General features: G+C 39.3%; 1 protein-coding gene across 1 annotated transcript in view; it reads right to left on the bottom strand.

The window, feature by feature from the left end:
- KLF8 (Kruppel-like factor 8) overlaps nucleotides 1-18,646 on the bottom strand; it is a 66,985-nt gene extending 48,339 nt beyond the window's left edge. The window contains exons 1-3 of the mRNA XM_012662409.1: nucleotides 18,237-18,646; nucleotides 17,699-17,883; nucleotides 836-909 (exon numbers count right to left, since the gene is read on the bottom strand). Of these exons, the coding sequence (XP_012517863.1) occupies nucleotides 836-909; nucleotides 17,699-17,705 (81 nt within the window). The 5' untranslated portion in view covers nucleotides 17,706-17,883; nucleotides 18,237-18,646. The remainder of the gene's footprint in view (nucleotides 1-835; nucleotides 910-17,698; nucleotides 17,884-18,236) is intronic.
- Between the last annotated feature and the right edge of the window lie 2,972 nt (nucleotides 18,647-21,618).

Raw genomic sequence — 21,618 nt, 5'->3', positions numbered from 1 at the left:
TACTGGGTGTGGCCTGGCATAGATGGGGTGTTGTTGAGAAAACTACAGGAGAGATATAAGTGAAGATGGGCTGTATATTCCTTCAAAAAAGATGAGGCAACATACATAACCTAAACATCTGTACCCCCATAATATGCTGAAATAAAATAAATAAATAAATAAATAAATAAATAAAACAGAGCTATGTGGTAGATAGTGTCTGGGGGGGAGGGTAGTTTATACTGGGTGTGGCCTGGCATAGATGGGGTGTTGTTGAGAAAACTACAGGAGAGATATAAGTGAAGATGGGCTGTATATTCCTTCAAAAAAGATGACACATAATAAATATTTTTCCCCAGCATATCACATGGGGCTTGGTTCACAGCAGGTACTCAGGATATATTTTACATAAATATGTGCCTGATCACCCTACCCAAAAAAGAGAGAGAAAGAGATGTATATATCCATCCTATTGGTTCTGTTTCCCTGGAGAATACTAACTAATACACTGTTCAACAGTGTTACTGTGAAGATTAAATGAGACAATGTATTTAATTTTTATAGTGCCTGCAATATGGAATAGTGCTATACAAATGGTTGCTGTTGTGTACTGAAAGTCTAATCATGTCTCCATAGCCTTGTTCCTAGAGACTATATTTCTTTTAGGTCAGATCTACTCCCTAGTTAAATATGAAACCTCAGCATTCAGGTACTTTCTGGAAATCACTTCCTTCACTTCTTCTCAGTCTCCAAACGTATTGATAGAAAGAAAAATGAGCTTCAACTCTGTAATGATTACCAGGTACTCAACACTATTATGGCCCAATATTAGTACTTCATTTTCCTGATAACTGACCTGTTTGAATACCTCCATTGAGCCACCTTCTGAATTAAATTGGACCTCCAAGTTGTTTATGAGTAGATCCACATCTGGAAAAAAAACAAGGGATAGACAGCTTTTAGAATAAAATCTAACCTACTATATGCATAAGTGTGCCATTTACCTTTGTGTGTGTTCTATGAACATTGTCTTTTTTTTGAACTTTTATTTTTATTTTTTTATTTCAGAATATTACTGGGGTACAGATGTTTAGGTTACATATATTGCCTTTGCCCCAACCAAGTCAGAGCTACAAGTGTGTCCATCTCCCAGACGGTGCACACTGCACCCATTAGGTGTAAATATACCCATCCCCTCTTCCTCCCTCCCACCTGCCCGACACCCCATGAATGTTACTACTATATGTGCACATAAGTGTTGATCAATTAGTAGCCATTTGATGGTGAGTACATGTGGTGTTTGTTTATCCATTCTTGGGATACTTCACTTAGTAGAATGGATTCCAGCTGTATCCAGGATAATACAAGACGTGCTGTCTTTCAGGACTTACTAGACAATGAGAAATCATTGAAACATTCTGATTCATTCTACTCATCGAAATGGACCTGTCTTGTTCTCAACAATATTAGCTGGCCCCTTCCCCCAAACTCTGCATGGAGGCGAATCTGTTTCTTGCAATCTTTCCAACCTGCTCTTCCTTCATAAGAATATAAGTATAGCTATGGAGTTTTCAGAATCTTCACTTCCTGGTCTAGTTCTTGGTCTAAGGAGTTCCAAGCTCGTGTGTGCATACTTACCCCGAGTGAACAGGGGCAAATGTCTCTATAGAAGCAATTTATTTATCTAATCTCTTAAACCTACAAGCCAGGTAGAGTTAATAAAAAGTCTCCTCTTTCCTCTTTAGATAGCTTTTCCTCCTATGAAAGGAGAGAATTGGTGGCCTCATGCAGCTGCTTTAAACCAACACAGTCATTCTTGCCAGAAGCACCTAGAAGTTTTCCTCTTCAACCAGATTTTCTTTGATCTACCTGTAGTCCAATCTCATTAGAAAGGAAAACATAGGGTTAAGGAAGCTGAATCCACAGTTTATGACTTGATTAGTCAGATTTCAGGTTACACTAAGTGTCTCCAAGCCAATTACAAGTAGTTCCCTCACTTATGACCTGGTTGCATGTCAAAGGGTAGCCCATAAATCAATTAATTGTTTGGGGTATAAGATACATTTACCTGTGGAAGTGTTCATTTTAAAGGTTACAATAGCTATTTAAGACATAATGCAGTTAAAATAAAACAAATGCACACACAATTAGCAAGGATATAAAATTATAGCATAACAACACAAAAACGTAAAATATGAACCTAAAAACAATTCCTTTATTTATTGAATGTCGGTAATTGAAGGAACCATTTCTAATTAGAAGGCAGTAACACACAAGGAAACTTCTATGGGGATTATGAGGAAGACTTCTGAGCTATTATCAGAGTTTAGAGAATTTTGATACTTTAAAGTATCTCTAATTTTATCTCAAAGCTCATGACTTTTCTTTGATCCAGGCATATGAGTAGAACTGTTCACATATACATCCATTCACTCACTAAATATTTATTGCATAATCACTGTGTCAGAGGTTGTACTAGGCCCATTATTACTATCAGTTTGGGCTCTGGGCCAACCAGACATGTGGAGAGTCAGCAAGTATAGCAGAGAGCACTGACCTGGGAGTTAGATGCCCAGGTCACATCCTATATTGGCAAAGGCTTTTTCTTTCTAAGCCTCAATCTGTCCATCTAGAATTAAAGGATTTCAAACTGTCCCTAAGGCTTCTATGGAGCCTCTGGGGAGTGGGGTTTGTTAAGTTTAGCTTCAAGCTTCCTCCCTACATATTTTAAGTTGGGCCTAAAGGTTTCTCTGTATATAGAGAACTGTAACCTAACTGAATGTGTAAATAGACTGTAACCTACTCTTGCTCCAACCACACGATTTTGGCCAATCACAGGTAGCCAATTGTTCAAATACAGCAAATGTCGAGATGTGACCAATTCAGCTGTTTCTGTACCTCACTTCCATTTTTCACATGTCATTTTTCTTTTTTTGTCAATAAATATTATCCGACCATGTGGCAGTCCTAGAGTCACTCTGAACCTGTTCTGGTTCTTGGGTTGCCCAATTTGTGAATCGTTCTTTGTTTAATTAAATTCTGTTAAATTTAATTTGTCTAAAGTTTTTCTCTTAGGTTTTCTTTTAGGTGAATGGAGGAAGTGTAGTGAGGAATTAGAACAGTAGAGGCCAGAACACAGACAACTCTTATTTCCAATAGAATTTAAGCTCCTCGTAGGCAGATATTTTCATCTTTGTTTTTTCCCATTGATGTATGCCAAGGGCCTAGAATATTGCCTGTTATATGGTAGGCGTTTAATGCATTTGTGAAGGGTTTTGATGATAGTGATAGAAAAAGAGAGTGAGGAAATGTGTTTTCTCAAGTATAGGAATTAAAAAAGAGTGGGAGAAAATTAAAGATAATTAGAGAGGTTATGTATGAGGGATATCTGAGGTGTAATTAACTATGAAGTAAGAGGTGGCAGAGAGGGTAGCTAAGCTTTCTCTGATTCTCAGGACAGGAAACGGAGATGTGGACGGTAGAAAAAGAATGTTAGGTCAGGTAACTCTTGTATAGTCCACAGGGGGGCACCAAAAAGCCAGGAGAGCTTCCTTGGCTTCCTTTTCCTGACAGAAAAATCTGGAGAGTATGGAGAGGATTCAGTTCTCCCCCTTCATTCACAGCACCTTCAACTAGGCTTCATTATTTCTAGCCAGTACAACTTACAAGAACCATCTCCTGTCTTGTCTTCTTTGATTCCTATGGATTAAAAGATAGACGGGTTGAGGAAGCAGAGTGACTTTGACAAACTATTTTAGCTCCTAAGAACCTCAGTTTCTTCACCTGACAAGATAGGAAAAAATGGTATTGCCTTAATACAGTTAATTAATGTGAGGACTCCATGTTAACACAGTCATGTGCCACATAATAACAACATAGCCATTGTAGCGTCATAGTGCAAGGCATCATTCACGTATTCATGATGATGCTGGTCTGAACAAATGTATTACACTGCCAGTCATATAAAATTCAAGCACATACAATTACGTATAGTACATAATACTTGACAATAATAATAAATGACTATGTTTATGTATTTACTATACTATACTTTTTATTGTTATTTTAGAGTATATTCCTTCTACGTATAAAAAAAGTTAAGTGTAAAATAGCCTCAGGCAGGTCCTTTAGAAGGTAATTCCAGAAGAAGATATTGTGATCAGAGGAGATGATAGCACTATGCCTGCTATTGCCCTTGAAGATCTTTTAGTGGGATAAATATGGAGGTAGAGAACAGTGATATTGATGATCTGACCCTCTGTAGGCCTAGGCTGATATGTGTTTGTGTCTTAGGTTTTTTTATTTTTTAATTATTTATTTATTTCATTTATTTATTTATTTTTTTGACAGAGTCTCGCTCTGTCACTTGGGCCAAAGTGCCATGGTGTCAGCCTAGCTCACAGCAACCTCAAAGTCCTGGGCTCAAGCCATCCTTCTGTCTCACTCTCCTGAGTAGCTGGGACTATAGGTATGTGCCACCATGCCTGGTTATTTTTTTCTATTTTTAGTAGAGAAGGGGTCTCACTCTTGCTCAGGATGATCTCAAAGTCCTGAGCTCAAGTGATCCCCCTGCCTCAGCCTCCCAGAGTGCTAGGATTACAGGCATGAGCCACTGCGCCTGGCCTGTGTCTTCGTTTTTAAAAAAAATGTTTAAAAAGTAAAAAAAAAAGAATTAAAAATAGAAAAAAGCTTAAAGGATAAGGATATAAAAAAGAAAATATTTTTGCACAGCTGTATAATGTTTGTGTTTTAAGTATTATTATTAAAAAGTCAAAAAGCTAAAAAATATTAAAAGTTTATAAAGTAAAATAAATTTAGTAAGCTAAGGTTAATTTATTAATGAAAAAAATTTATAAATTTAATATAGCCTAAGTGTACAGTGATTATAAAGTGTACAGTAGTGTGCAGCAATGTCCTAGGCCTTCACATTCACTCACTCACCCAGAGCAACTTCTAGTCCTGCTGACTCCATTCATAGTAAGTGCCCTATATGGGTGTACCAGTTTTTATCTTTTATACCATATTTTTACTGTATCTTTTCTATGTTTAGATACACTATCATTTACCATTGTGTTACAATTGCCTATAGTATTCAATACAGTAACATGTTGTAAAGGTTCATACCCTAGGAGCAATAGGCTATACCATATAGCCTAGGTGTAGAGTAGGCTATATTATCTAGGTTTGTGTAAGTACACTCTCTTATGTTCACACATGGACAAAATCACCTAAGGATGCATTTCTCAGAATGTATTGCTGTCATTAAGTGACACATGACTATATATGTAAATATACTTAATTCTTGACATATAAAATGTTTTCTATTAGCCATTATTATAATCACCATCATGATTGATGTTCAGAATCTTCAGTTCTGGCCCAGAATAATTATCTCCTGAGTATCAAACAGGTCTTTTATACTCAATGAGTTCACTAACCTGCTCTACCTCATATATTTCCAATCTCAACTTGTAGCACCACTATCAATCCAGTCCATCAATCTAAAAACATGAGAGTCAGTCATTTTGACTCCTTTCTCTCCATCTTTAGTCAACTAGTTATCTGGTGTAATAATTATACTGCAGAAATATCTCTTAAACCTAGCTCTTTGTCATCTCCCAGTCACTTCCCCTTCTAGTAAATACTTCACATTGCTATCAAAGTGTGGTAAAATGTATGGGCTCTAGAGTGACCATCTAGGGTCAAATCCTTCCTCTGCAATTTCTTAACAATAAGATGTTGGGCTAGGTTTTTCCAGCCTCCTGTGTCTGTATTCTCATCTGTGAAATGGGAATAATAACAGTACCAACTCATAGAGTTATTATGAGGATTTATGGAGTTAATCATTGTTTGCAACAGTATCTGGCACAAAGAAGCATTGTCCGTTTCCTTCACCACCAGGTAAGCCTTCAATAGTTACCTAATCTTGTTCCTCTCTGTATCCCTATCTTTAAGCAGAATATCTCTACATACTACATACTGACGTCCAACAAATGAATGAATAAATGATCATGGGAATGACAAGGGCTAGAGCCATATCCAGAACTATAGCTGCCTATCTTCAAAAGCTTTAATAGTGGCTGGGCGCGGTGACTCATGCCTGTAATCATAGCATTCTGGGAGGCTGAGGCAGGAGGATCGCTTGAGCCCAGGAGTTTAAGTTTACTGTGAGCTAGGCTGATGCCACGGCACTCTAGCCCAGGTGACAAAGCGAGACTCTGTCTCAAAAAAAATAAATTAAAATTTAAAAAAAGCTTTAATAGCAATAATCAAGGAGCCTGAAAAATACTTCTCGCCCTTCCCATATCACAAATATTTTAGTCAAATGGCATAAGGGGGATTACTGAGGATTAGGAATGTCTCAGCAATTTCTGGTTAGTGCCCTCTCACCCAAAGAACAGCCAAATGAAATAGACATTAACTAAGCCTGGCCAACCTTTTAAATGTTGGTAGGAGTGTGATTATAGGGAAAGCAGTTGGGAAGGTGTATAACCTTCTCTTTCAAATTTTTAAAAAATATTTAGCCAGGCAGAATTGAAAATTGAAGAAAATTAGGGCACACAGAATGTCTTAAACAAGGCTTAGTTTTCGGGGGAAAAAAAGGCAGGGGGTGGCTTTATGAGCCTATTGCTTTTCTCTAGAGTTGGAATTGCTGCTCTAAGTGCCTAAGAGACACCAACAGCTGCACAGAAGCTGTAAGTGAGGAAAGTACTAAGGAAATACACAAAGAGGGTTATAGTTTGTCCTAAGTCCTGAGCCATTGAGATGTGAATCACCCAGATAGAAGAACGTCAGAAATGTAAATAACCTACTTGAGATAATAACTATTATACTATTAGTATTGACTCTTCAAGCTTTTGTGCCTGGGAGCTAGACTTTCTGGTCCTTCTCCTAAGGGCAGGGGTACTGGAGAAGGAAATAGAGAAGAAAAGAGGGAAGATGATTGAGCCCCATTCCCAGTTGGTTAATGTCTCATATATGCAGGACATCACAAACCATATTCCAGAGACCATGACCATAGGAATTTGATACAATTATGTAACTTTTGTCATGTTCCTAAGTTTATTTTGTACCCGAGTGGCATTTCCTATAATGACCTGCTTGTTTTATGAAAGTTAGCAGTGCCTCCAAAGAGCAGGAGCAGGTAACTGGCTAATAAGAACACATCCCTGCCAGAAGATGCAAACCAAACCAAACCAAAACAAAACAAAACAAAGCAAAACAAAAAGAATACATCCCACCCTTTGGCCAACCGTGAAAGGAAAGAAGTACCTAGAGATGAAGTAAGAAGGTATACTGTTCAAGAAGGAAGCAAAGCAGAGTCATTAGAGCCTAAAACTAAAAAGAAATCAGAGCATTGGGAACGCTGACACACAGGCCAAAGAAGGAACCTAGTGCCTTAATAGGATAGAGCATTTGGACAATGCAAATAATAATCCCTCATGTGTATCTACATAGCTTTACAGGAAGGAAAGCTTTCATATCATTCCCTTTTAACAGATAATGAATTTGGAGGCCCAAGCTCACACAGTTTAAAATTGTTGGAATCAGAACTGAAACTTTTGTCCTATGACTCAAATTACAATGTTCCCTCACTATTTTCTAATACCTCAAATCTGGTAAGTACCTTCTTTCTGAAAAGCTGTCTTCTAAAAGAAGAAGTTTAAGAACAATAAAACTAATCACTTTGGAAGATCTTGAGCAGATATCATCTGCTTTCAGTCTCTGACCTATAAGAAATGCTAGAACTATTAAAAAATGAAAATCAATGTTTTAGTGTTTTGAGATTATAGGTAGTTTTTAAAAACTGTTGTCTGTGTTTTTATTATTATAAAAGAATAAAGGAGGACTAGAGTACACATATATTTGCATACTGTTTTACTGTATATCTTCCAGGGGAATAGAGAGTAGTGTTGGGATGGGCCTTTGGGAAAACCTTCAGGATTAAGGTTACTCTGTAGCATGATATTAACAATGGAATGGTGGTAAAAGAACTGTAATAGCCAACACTCACTGAATACTTACTATGTGTCAGTACTGTTCCATTAAAAGAATATACACATACACACACACACATATATATATAAGCTCATTTATTCCTCATAACCCTAGTAACAGTCACTATTATTTCCTCATTTTAAAAATGAGGAAACTGAGAGATAAGTTAGCTTAAACTCAAATCACCCATCTAGTAAATAGCAGAGAGGAGAATGGAACCTCAGCAATCTAGAGCTACAATGCAACAATAATGAAGTTATAATGCTTCTGGACCTGGGTGCTAGTGGTATCCCCCAACTTCTGCTTGAAGCAGATCTTGCAGCAGAGGGTAAATGGTTGCTAGAAACAAACTACCTAATAAAGAGAGAACCTCCAATTTCTCCCATTTCCTCCAAATAGGCTCACACCTATCACCATAGGCACCACTGGAAAACCTAATCTCTAAGAACTCCCAATTGTGGCATTTCATTAGGCAGCTCTCTATGACTTTCTTATTCAGGAGTTTCAACATACACAAAAGCTAAAGGGTGTCTGAGGTACCTTGTCCAAATTACAGGAACCACCACCACAGCAAGTACTTGGAAGGGGCTCTAAAATGGGAAACCCCTGCAGTTTGCCTTCTCAGCTTACCTAGACTGAGATAAAAGGAAGCGGGGGCCAACTGGGATGTTAAAAAGAACAGGAATTTAAGAGGAGAGAACATATTACCACAAAAAGAAGTGAAAGCTGACAGCACATACCATGAGTGAATGACAGTGACAGAAAGACTGAAATTGAGTATTACATTATTACTACAACAACCAGCTAAGCTTGAAGTAGTGAAGTAGTGTGAGGTAATAAAAACATGAGGTGATCGGACCAGAGAAGAGCTTTATGACTTTGGGCAAGTTATTTGACCTTTCTATGCCTCTGTTTTCTCACCTGCAAAATGGGGATACACCAGTCTAGCCCTGCTCCCTCATACAGGTGTCATGAAGACCAATCATGACAACACATGTAAAAATTCTTTATAAGATGTAAATGTAAAATCTCCATATAAGCTTTTAGGGCTCCTTTTGTCAGAAAATAAAAAAAGTACATAAATAGTTACATTTTTAAGATCCAAACCATTTACAGTAAAAATATCCTATGATTTCTGACACATGTATCTCCATTCTCCCAGAAGTTCACGTTCTACAATATCACTTACATAGCCTCTAGTGCTTTCAGCCACTGCCCTCCCCTCATGTTAAGCCCCATTTTCTTTTCCACAAAAAGAAAACAAATATGCATGAATGAAAAATTACCTTGGAATGTGTTAGAGATTAAGATTCCTCATTCTGGAAAAGGTGAAAGCTAAGAGGAATTATGATAAAAATCTAAAACTGGTAATACAAGTGGAGTTGAGGCTCAATAAACTCTAGGCCTGAGTTTTTGTTGTAGTTTAATCACCAAATTGTTGGGTGGCCTTGGGCAAGTTACATCACTTAAGGTGGCAAGCAGAAATAACTCCTTCTCACTTACCTCACAGCCCCTGTGAGAATCAGTTGGAAGAACAGACTTAAAAGTATTATAGAAATATAACCTCAGATATGTAGAACTAGTGTCCTTGCCCCAAATCCCCATTGAACAAGTACATTTATGTTTAAACAATAATTCATTTTACATGCAAGAAACTGACAGAAATTATACTAAAATTTCTATAGTTAAAGAAGACAGTGTGAAACAATGGGAAAATCATTTAATTGGGATCTGGGAGACCTGGATTCTAAAAAAGGTCCCACTGTCATCTAGCAGTGTCATTTTGAGTAAACTACTTAGCCATTTTCAGGTCCCACCCAGTTCATAACATTCTATATGTTCTATGAAAAGGACATGGATAGAAAATCCATAATAATTGTCTCAAATTTCTGCATTTCTGTGAGACTGATGTCAAGAAGGACAGCTAAATTCTCTACAAACCATTAGGTAAACTTGAGTCTCACTCCCACAGCATGTAAAGAAATATTATCGATAATTTCAAGTGCATACAAAAGTAAAGGCATGTGCCTACTTCCAGCTTCAGTGGTTTTCAGCTCATGGTAAATCTTGTTTTATCTGTACCCCAGCCTACCCCCCATCTCAATGGATATTTTAGGCAAATCCCAGATAGCATATCATTTCATTCCTATGGCATTTCTAATGCAACATATTTAACCTTCACAATCACCCTGTAAGGTGGATACTGCTTTTCATCTCATTATACCCAGGAGGAAATATGGGCTAACTGAGATTAAGTAATTCCAAAGTCACATAAACTGGTAAATTACTCAGCTGGGATTTAAATCCACGTATGATATCTGATACCAAAGCTCTTTTTCTCTTTTAAAATACTTGCTACTACACTGCACTTTGGAATAGTTTGCTAAAGTTGAAAATAATAATAATGGAGGTGTTTTTATACCTTCACAGCAAACTCTGCAATTGAACATTTGCAAAGAGTATTAAAGGGTTTCCAGTAATCATGACATTAATCATATTAATAAGACAAAATCTCCAGAAATCACAACTCCAGACTGGCACTGAGGCATCACTTTAGAAAAGGGAAAAAGAGCCACAGCAGCAAAAACTCATTACTCTGCAACATCGTGAAAATCTCATGTGATTCTCTTCATCACTTTATGCCATTATTTTATGCAACAGTATACTCCAACAAATTAAACATGGTGCCACTGTGGCAACCAAAAAGATTTTGTGACAATACAATGGTCCTCATCCATGTTTAGTACAACAGGTGCTTATTGGCAGAGACCTTGTCTATTGCATTAGCCTTTCCAGTCACTGTGTGAGATACATGGCTCAGGAGCACCAGGTCAAGGAGTTCTAGAAGAGTCTTGGGCCATCTCAGTTCATAGAACCCCAGAAGGTCAGATCAATGCAATGACCAATTCAACACTATACAGCTATTCTAAGATCTAGCTACAAAAAAAGAGAAGGTGTGTTATTCTTCTTTTAGTACCACTTATTGTGTATATTTATCAGAATCAGTTTTAAAAACAAAAAAATTAATAGATTCACAGACAGCACATCCCCTCCCATTCTAATTGAAGATGAAAACTAGATCATTAAAAGTACAGGAAGAAACAAAAGAGCTGGGATAACTCACTTTAAATAATCAAAGTTAAATATATACTGAGCATTGTGAAGATCTTTCTGAGGATATTATATCTTATTTGTGAGTTTGTATGTCAAAGAAAATGAGAAATAGAAAAGAAACGCAGAAAAAATGAAAGAAACTCTAGAGAAATAAAGGATCATTTTTTGTAATGGAGCTAGATTAAGGAATTTGGATGGTTACATTTGGCAAAAAAGGGCAGGGGAAAAGAAAGCTGGCCTAATAATTGTCTTCAAAGGCACATGTTAGGTATTTGGAAAAAGCAGAACTGCTATATTACTTATTGGAGATCATGGTCAACTTAAAGAGGAACTTTCTGATCATAATCAAGTCTTTACAGAGGATCTACTCAACAGCCAATTCTACAGTAGACACTGTATGTGTGTTTGTGGCAGGGAAGGGGATAGATAATACCAGACAGAAGAAAACAAAGTTCTTGGTCTCTGGTCTCTACTCTCAGTGAATTTGCAGTCTAGGTCAGATAGAGAAAACTGGCAGCCCACTACAGATGCTAGCCTCGTTCTCACAGTGATGTTAAAAATTAAAATAGAATTAGCTAACTACCTTTCAAAAGCATGAGATTTCATATTTTTTCTAAAAAAATTCTATGTATTGCTTTTATGAAAAAATTGGGAGATCTTACAACCGGAGTCCACATCCGCAAAAGAGAAAAAATAGCTGGATATGATCAGTTGCTGTCTCCTTTAGACAGGATATATTTCTCTCATTTTACTGGGCCCCTAAGAGATTTCAGTTTGAGATCCCAGGTCTATGTGGTGAGACAAAATTATGCATAAAACAATAGCAATAAAACATTATAAGATAATAGATGCTGTAATACTGAATTATGAATTGAGGATATGAACACTAATTAGGAGAGGAAGAGATTACTAAGAACAGAATAGTCAGGGAAAAAATACAAATAAATAATTTGTTGTGAGGTGTGCCTTGAAGAACTAGAATCAGTCAAGAAGAGGCAGAAAGGAAATCCAGATGAGAGGAAAAGTAGACTATATACTCTGTGAAGGCAAGGGTCCCATCCAAATTGTTTTTAGCATCAGCTTTTAGCATGATGCCTAGAACTTTGTAGACACCCAGTAAATCAGAGTAGCATAACTTTAAAAATGTGTTTTAAGGAAGATATCCTTGCAGTGGTCCTCAAAGTAGAGAGGGCAGAAAGAATCAAGGGAGAACCAGAAGGTACTGGAATATTCTGTGTATTGTGGTAAGAGCTTCCATAGGTACCACAATCTCAACGTCTAGAAGAGCCAGATAGGTTAAGGCCACCCAGACCACATGAGGAGCATGGTGAATGGAGAATACAAGTCCTGTCTAAAATTGGAGGGAGGAAGTGGCTTATCAACTCTAGGTAATTATTGCCAAGAGGGAATGCTGGTTCAGTATCTTCCTTTTTTTTTTTTATTTTTATTTTCTTGAGACAGGGTCTTGCTCTGTTGCCTGGGCTACAGTGCAGTGGCATCTTCATAGCTCACAGCAACCTCAAACTCCTAGGCTCAAGTGATCTTCCTGCCTCAGCCTCCTGAGTAGCTGGGAATACAGGAGCATGCCACCACACCAAGCTAATTTTTCTAATTTTTGTGGCAATAGACTCTTGCTCTTGCTCTGGCTGGTATCAAACTCCTGGCCTCAAGCAATCCTTCCACCTTGGCTTCCCAAAGTGTTGGAATTACAAGCATGAGCCAATGCACCCAGCCAGTATCTTTTAATTATTCAAGAGAAACTGAAATTCTAGGATTTTAAGTGAAATCTGATTTTGAAAGGTTGGCAATCAACCAATTTTTTAAAATGTGGGAATGGGTAAATTGACATACTGCTATGGACTGAATTGCGTTATCCCCAAAATTCATATATTGAAGCCTTAACCCTCAATGTGACTATATTTGGAGATAGGGCCTTTATGGAAGTAATTAAGGTTATTCTTTTTGACCTTTACATGTGGTTCAAATGGAAGTAATTAAGGTTAAATGAGCTCATAAGGGCAGGGTTCTGATCTGATAGGATTAGTTTCTTTATATAAGAGCAAACACCAGAGAGAGCTCACTCTGCCCACTTGCACAAAGAAATCAAACGAGCACAGTGAGGAGGTGGCCTTCTACAACTCAGGAGGAGAGGCTTCACAAGAATCTGACCATGCTAGCACCGTGATCTCAGACTTCTAGCCTCAAGAACTATGAGAAAATAAATTTCCGTTGCTTAAGCCACTCAGTCAATGGTATTTTGTTGTGGCAGCCCAAGTCCCCTAATACACTACGTACAAAGTGTTATTGCTATTACAAACAACACTGCAAAAGTCTGGAATTATCTTAAACATCAATCAATAGAAGACTGTTTTAAAAAATTGTGGCTCATCCATATAGTAAAAAACTATGTAGTCAAACAAAAGAATGAGGCTTTAAAAAATGTACCTACGTGGGAATATCTCCAAAGTATATTTTTAACTAAACAAAGCAAGTTGTAGGACAATATGCAGAAAGTGTTACCATCTGTGTATTAAAGGCAAAGGGGAAGAAAAAAATATATATATACCCATCATTTGCTTGATATGCATTAAATATCCCTGGACAGATTCCTAATAAACAGATAACTTTAGCCGCCCCCAGTAAGGCAAAATGAGTGGCTAGGGGACAGAAATAGGAGGGAGACTTTTCACTGTATGTATACCCTTTTGTATATGTTGGATTTTGAACCATGTGGAATAAATTACTAATTTAAAATACATTTTTAAATGAAAGTTTAAAAATTTTATGGGAAACAATAAAAAGGGTGAGCTGTATTTGGTCTGCAGGCTAATTGTTTGTACCTCTTGCCTAAATTAAGGTGGTGGAAGTTAGAATAAAAAGAAAGAAACTGAAAAAAGATACAAAGGAAAAATAAAAACAGTCTTTGGCATTTAAGTAGATGAGGAAACTGAGGAAAAGATAAGAGTTTAATGCCAGCCTTTTGAGCATGGGATATGAGAACCACAACAACTACATTTTCGCACTGCTTCCTGTGCTTTCATGCTGCCTTCTAAGTGTTTACAAAATTAACACATTTATTCCTTAGTGCAAGCTTATGAGGTAGTTTCTGTTATTATCCCTAATACACAGATGAGAAAATTAAAGTGCAGAGTTTAAATAAGTTCACCACTACTATGATGGTAAGCTGCAGAACCAGGGAAGTGAAAAGGAGGAGTCTTGAACAAGGGGTGGATAAAGAATCTAGGGGTAATGAAGGGCTCTATTTTAGAAATGGTGAGTTTGAGGTTACAACAAACTGTAGAAATGCTAGTGATCTGAAATATCTGGATTGGGTTCTAGAGTTAGGTTTTTGCTCCTTAATAATCCTAAAGCTTGGTTTTTCCTCATCGTATCTATTTTGTCTAAGTACACAAATAACATCTTTTAGTACATTATACAAAACATTTAGCATGTTACAGACATTTAAATCCAGTATCCTGTCCCACTAATCTACATTCCTCCTCTCCGAATACACAGCAACATTTGAATGAAACAAATTATTGAAAATAATAAAAATGATGAGACCCTCCACTTATGAAATACATATAAGATATCAGGCACTGGGTCCAATGCTTTAGTTACATTATTTATAATCATAAATTACCATATAATTTCAGAGATAAGGAAATTGAGGCTAGATGATGAAGCTGAGTTGGGGATAATAAACAGATCAGAAATCCGACCTCTAGGTATAAAACTTAAAAACATTAGCATATAAAAATCAGAAAGAAAACCAAACATGATCTCGCATTGTCTTTGGGTAAACAAATGATCCCAGTACTACAATGTTGTTTGTTTACTCACATTGTATTTAGTAATGAGATGGCAATTGTACTAGATGATCCTCTAGGTCAATCACCCAATCAAGTTTTCCTTCATTCACAAAACATGGCATTTTAGAGCTAGATCTTAGAAGATCATCTACAAAGTATGTACCAAGTATTTACATGGGAAAAGTAAATGGGTAAGTACTTTGAGGATATAATGATAGTACATGTCCTCAAGCACCTCTCAGTCTGAAAAAAGGATAATGGCTTAGATATGTATACAAATAACCATAATGTAGGACAGAGAGCAATATTGGTTCCAAAAAATGCAGGAAATGTGATACGGGAATTCAAAAGAGTATTTCTAGATGCAGGGATCACGGAAGGTTTCATAGAAATGGCATTTAAGTTGGGATTAATTGTGGAGGAAATACTGTAAATACTGTTTTTAGGAAAAATCATGAAAACAAGTACATTATAAGGCATTTATGATTAAGTATCAACTGAGCAGAACAGACAGGAATGTATAACATCTAAGGAGTAGCCAAGGAGATAAGAAAGACTTGCTGTGGGGGCCAGAAAGTAAAGTAGGATTTAAAGGAAGATTGGGGTTTGGATGTGAGGGAGATAAAGAAGACATTTAAAATGGAAGAAATAGAAAATAAGTTTTTAAAAAGTTTTCTCAGTGCCTGACACCTAGTATGTCAACATATATTTGCTGAATGAATTATATATCCAAAGACAATCTCCTCTTCATTCAGCAATTTAAGTGAGGTCATAAAGTATAACTGACTCAGAGAAAGGGTGAATATATAAATATGTCAAATAATGATAAAGCCCTTGCCAGAATGAGAAAGGATGCATGGGCTGATCCTCCCCACACTCCTGCCCCACCCAAACACAGGCAATCTGGAAAGATGAATGAGGACTAGACTAAGCTTTGTATCTTGGTTATTGGAATTCAATTATCTGAGCCAATAAGAACCCCATTTCAGAAATGCTCATACTAAAACAATGAGAGTACTGCTGGTGATCTGGTTTAGGGGTTTTTCTTTCCAATGTATCCTGAAAGCCTAAACAAGAGGGATCTGTAGCTCCCAAAGGCTCTGAAAGTAGAGCCATTAACTACCTTGGTCTTGAGGATAGATTAGATAGATGCATTTCTCATTTTTATTTTTGAGGTTATATTTCTACTCTTCCTACATTTTCTGCCTGTCTACCCTCCAAGCTTATCTGAAGATACCGTTCCCCACCTATTCTCTGTGTTCCCAACAGTCACCAAAGATTAACACTTTTCATATAAGGGTTTTCCCCAAACTCTGAAGAATAGGATGAAGTCTTTTATAAGTCACTGGTTTTTGTTGTCCAAAGGTCCTGTTGGTTATATATATCATGCCGGTTAAGTTGAGCAAAGGATAAAAGGATAAAAGGAAAGGCAGGCTAGTGGCCCTTTCTCTTAGCGGTGATAAAGTCCACTGGGAACAATGTTAAATTAAAAGCAAATAAAACCTCTTTTCTAGCCTCAGCCTTTGGCCAAGCTAATTCAGTCTTCCCAGATCTCCTTTTACCGCATCTGGAAGGTGTTTGAAGGGCAGCAAAGCACTAATTTTATCAGCAGTGCTCACGAGCAAGAGTCCCAAACTCAATAAGAAAAGGAAGTGAAACTGAGATACAAGTGCCATCCTCTGTCACATACACTATAGTGTTTAATCTACCCCCAAATCTTTTGAGATGGAACTATTAATCTGCATTCTATAGAGGAGAAAAAATCAATGCCCAGGGTCATGCAGTTAGTTAAGTGGTGGTACTAGTGTTTCAAAGCAGGCCTTTCTGTTACTCCAAACCATCACAGTCTCATCAGTTTCAAACTCAAATTTAAGATTATTCTCTTTGCCCAGTTATTATCACACTGGGCGACAGAGAGGCGCTTAATAAATGTTTTTCTTCTCAATGAAGACTATACCAAAGGAAACAAGACATTGTTCCTTTGGCCACCTGTTTGGATGTGATTTATGCTTCCCCGAATTCTTAGAGTTAAAAAAAAAAAAAAGCCCACAAAAAGACAGCTCCGCCAAGTGGCTAAGCAAGTGGATTCGCTCCCACAGTCACAGCATTTTGGCCCAAGCTTCCACCTACACAGAGGAACCAACCTCCTTGGCCACATCTTAAAGGGCCGGGACAGGGCCTAGGCTCAGGGTTCCTCCTCCAACCAAGCTCAGCCCCTCCTTAAAGAGCCGGCACGCCCAAAGCAGCTCCTCCCCCGTAGCTGCTTCCAGGGCCTCACCTCAGTGCCCTCAATAGCCTAGGTTCACACCTTGACCTCCTGTCCCCTCCTTCCTCTTTTTAGAAGCATCTCTAGGTACCCGCTACTGCTTAAGGGGGTTACCTGGGAGCTTTGACCTTCTGAATCCTATTCTCTCTGGCTGCGACTTTGGCTGTGTGAGGTTAAGCCAAAAACAAACCTTACCGCTTAGGGAGGATTCAGAGCGCTGAGCCAGGGCTGAATAAACTAGACAAATCCATCCATTCTTGGCCCCTTTCACTTCTCTCACGAAGATCCCCAAAAGTACCCCCTCCCCTTCTTAGCCCCTCTTTGCCCAACCCTTCAGCAAAGTCATTTTCCCTTGAGTTTCATTTGATTCCACATAGCGTTCTTACCCTTCCGCCTGCGCACCCGCCTCGTCCACTGCTAAAACCCAAGGAGAAGTGGGGCGTGTGGGGGTAGCAGGAAGGCTAGGGGGTGGGTAGAATCTAGACTGAAGAGACGGGAGTGGGTGGGTTCTCATCCCGGAGTCACTTACCGCCCATGTCACTAGCTGAGGACTCCTGAAATGTCCAGAGCTCATGCCGTCCTCCGGGAGGCTCATACTCCTGAGCTGATCTCAAGACAGCTGTTCCCCTCACACCCGCCCCTGTCTGACAGCGCGCCAAGCGACGCGCTCTCTTCTTCTCCTTCTCGGCCCCCCACCTCCCCTTTTTCTCCCAGCTGGAAAATAGGGAGGGGGGCGAAAGGGGAGGGAATCGATTCAGACTCAGCTGGGCCACCCTCGAAACAAGGGAAACAAAAGCTCTCAAGCATCCAACCCAAAAATCAGGGGCCGGCAGAACATACTTCCTAAAAAGAATCCTCGCCCTTGTAGCCTTTCCTTGGCTAAAAATAAAGTGGGTTCGCTGGGCCAAAGTGGCCAAGGCTTAAGATTCTCCATTCTCCTTTTACCTCCACCAATTCAATTCCGGCCAAGCCCACTCTCCACCCATCCTCTGAATTCCACACACCCTTGAAAAGGAGAGGGCCTGGGGTGGGGGCTAGGAACACCAACCCAAATCCCAAAGCACTGCTTGAACACAAAGTTGAGGCGGAGAAGGAATCTTTCAAGACGGGAACCCACGAGGAGATATCACAAGAGGATCCCTTCACCGCCGCTGTTGCCGCCGCACACCCCAGCGCCTTCCTAAAAAGAAAGAAGGGAGGAGAAAATGCCGATGATCGCTAGAAACATATAGAACATCAGCCCAGGGCAGGGGCTTCAGCGAAAAATGGCAGCAACTCGTGCAGGTCCTCTGGCGCCGGATTTCTTGGAGCTACCTAGCTGCCCCACTGGGGACCTCGCGCCCCACACGGGTCAGAACCTAAAGTGATCTCTAGGCAACCTGAGTGGGTGGAGTGACTCCGTCTTTTTCTGGCTGGGCTAGGCCCAGAGGAGAGGTGTGACTATCATAGGACTCCACCTAGGGTGGAGTTCCTTAAAGGGGACAGGCGGCCGCTAGAGGAAAGTGCAAAGTAGAAGGAGGTGGAGAAGGGTGGAGCTGAGGAGGCGGAAGAAGGAGGGAGGAGGGAAGAGGGAGGAGAGAGGGGTTGGGGCGGGGCCCTGAGCCGAGAGAGAGCTGGCCTCGCCCCTGGCGGCCGCCTTCCTCAGTCTCCAGCTGCAGCAGGTACAACTCGATTCAATTTCAGTTCCTTATCTGTCCCAAAAAGAGGCTTGCGAGCACACTGCTTGGTCACCTATTTACTCCGGTTATACTAACTCTCCAAGGGAGGGTGAAAAGTGTACGGAGATTGGGGCTGGGAGCTGTCTAGGAAGAAAGGGATGGGGGAAAGGGGAAAGCAAAAAAGCCGGCAACTAGAAACGCTTTACCCTCCTAGCTCTCCATGATAACAATGTGACACTAGCAAAGACAGCGAGGTCACAGTGTCTTCTTAGGGAGGAAGCTAAAAGGAAAGGATATTGGAATTGGGTACATTTTCTAGCAAGAGATAAGGAAAGAAGGTGAGGGTGAAGGGGTGGGTGGAGAAGAAGGAGGAGTTGAAGATGAATTGCTGCCAATACAGTATGGCCCAGCGGGGAGACTTAAGACAGGCTTTCTCAGTCTCCCAGATACCAGACCTCTAAGAATAGAGTTCTCAACACCCGCCCCCCCGCCCCCAGACTGCCTCTCAGCCAGGCATTGGTGAAGATCCCTGTGGAGCTGAATCCATAGTATAGGAGCCACATTTCCAGGATTTCTTTGCCCTTGCCTGAAAGTCCCTCTCTAGCTCATTTTAATAGGCCAGGAAGTCACAAGCAACCACAGCCCCTTTTCAGTGCCTCTTCCCTACCGCAATTCTTTTAGAGGGGAGGAAAGAAAAGAGAGACAAGAAACAAAGCAGAAGGAGGGAGCAGAAAGACAGGGGAAATAATAATAGCTGTTATGTATTCAGCACCTAATATGTGAACAAGTCACTAGGCCAGGTGCTTTTATATTCATCACTTTTCCATTTATTCCTGGTAACAACCCTGGAAAGTAGGTACTATTATACTCTGTGCCCTTTTTTAAAAAAAATAAGGAAACTGAGGGTCAGAGCCCAGTACTTCTCAACACTTATACCCACTTGCTTAATTGATATTTCTGCATGAATGTATTCTAAGCATCTCTTCCTCCTTTCTTCCCCCCAAACACTCTGTTCTTCCTCCTATAGTTCACCAACTACCTGAATGACACCATCATGCACCCCAATATCCAAGATAGCACCCTGGAACTCATCCTTTAACCTGCTGTGCCCTGGCTCCTGCCTACCTCTCAAGCAGCAGAGCTTTTGCTGCTCTCCTGGGCCTTACCTGGATTGCAGATCACAGATCCCTGAGAATACCAGGCTGTTTCCAACCTCTATGCCTTGGGTCCCCTTACTTTCTCTGTCTGAAATAGCCTAAGCTCTCTGTCCATCTCCTTGAAAGGACTAACTCAAGGTCACCTCCCCTCCTTACTTAATCCCTTCAGCTAAAACTGACCATGGCTACCTCTGTGCCCATCTCTACCTCAGGGCACATATTTGTTGATATAATTGCCTCTTCCTACTAGACTATAAAGTTCCTCAGGTTAAGCACCAGATGTTGTCATTTCTGTAACCTGGATGCCAAGTACTATTATTATTAACAACAATAATGGTTATTGAGCATTAACTATGTACCAAGCTCTGTTCTAAGCCATATATGTGTGTGTGTGTGTGTGTGTGTGTGTGTGTGTACTCATTGAATCCTTCTGACAATTCTGTGGGTAGGTATTATTACTATCCCCATTTTACAAATAAGGAAACTGAGGGACAGAAATTAAATACACATATGTATTTGTTGCATAAAAGAATGTCTCTGTAGTAGGGGTTTTATAAAGAACTCCCTGTCTCACTGTACCATATCTCTTTACCATGATCTGCATGCCTGCCCAGCTTACAAGATAAGATATATTAACATGGAACCATATAGACAAATGTATAATTCTCTACACATTCTTTAAAAAATGAATCACTTTATCCCTTGGAGTCTTAGTTTCTCAGTGTATAAAATTTGAGGAGTATCACTCAATGTAGGATTCTCACCACTCCAACCAAGGCTATTTTCAGCAACATTAGAAGGTTTTCTCTTAGATTCAAGTGTGTGAAGGACATTGAACTGTTTATATCAAGAATGAATGGAGTTTTGTAATGTGCAGATGAAGATGAGTACATAATTGAGGTAAAATTTTGAAAAGAGTAGCCACTAGAATTCTTTGTCTATACTAGGTGTTCCTTAAGGTCATCAGTTCCTTGTTCAATTTGGAAAAGCTTATCAAGAAGAACTATCCATATGCAGATAGCTAAACAGTTTATATTTTATTAAAAATCCTTCTCGTTAACTAATTTATGTTAAGCCCTAATTTTTTGTTTGTTTTTAAAATACTGCCTGAACTTTATTTGTGGGGAAAACTTAGAACTTGGATGGCAAATTCAGTTTTTGGAAAACATGAAGTACATTATTGAAACTTGGGAAAAAACTCCAAGATTCTTCCCTATCCATTTTTCCATCCAATTTAGTCAATAAAATGTATTGAGCATCTGTGCTATATCAAGAACAATGCTAGGTGTTAGGGAGAAAAATGAGAACATCCATTCTCTCAAAGGAGCTCCAGTGGAGGAGCCCTCAGTTTCACTATATACAGCCTATTAGTCCACATTTCTCCTTCAAGTCTTTTAGGGATGGCCTCTGTCTGACTCAAATTAGGACCCAAAGGTGGTTGACAGGGAACTAGGTACCCAATGACCACAGTTAATGGCAAATGCAGGACTTTTCCTTTATATTACTAATATTTGCCTCTTGAAACATCAATAATCAGCATGTATTTGGTGTTGTCTGTGTCACAGGACAGGGTGTGAGGGAGCAGGTATGGAGAACTAGAAGTCATGATCAGTTTCCCTCTCTTTCTAGGAAGC

The sequence above is a fragment of the Propithecus coquereli genome, unplaced genomic scaffold (genome assembly GCF_000956105.1).
Source record: "Propithecus coquereli isolate 6110/MARCELLA unplaced genomic scaffold, Pcoq_1.0 Scaffold762, whole genome shotgun sequence".
NCBI classification, from domain to species: Eukaryota; Metazoa; Chordata; class Mammalia; order Primates; family Indriidae; genus Propithecus; species Propithecus coquereli.
Note: the sequence above shows the minus strand (reverse complement) of the source record. Positions and strands in the feature narration are given on the sequence as shown.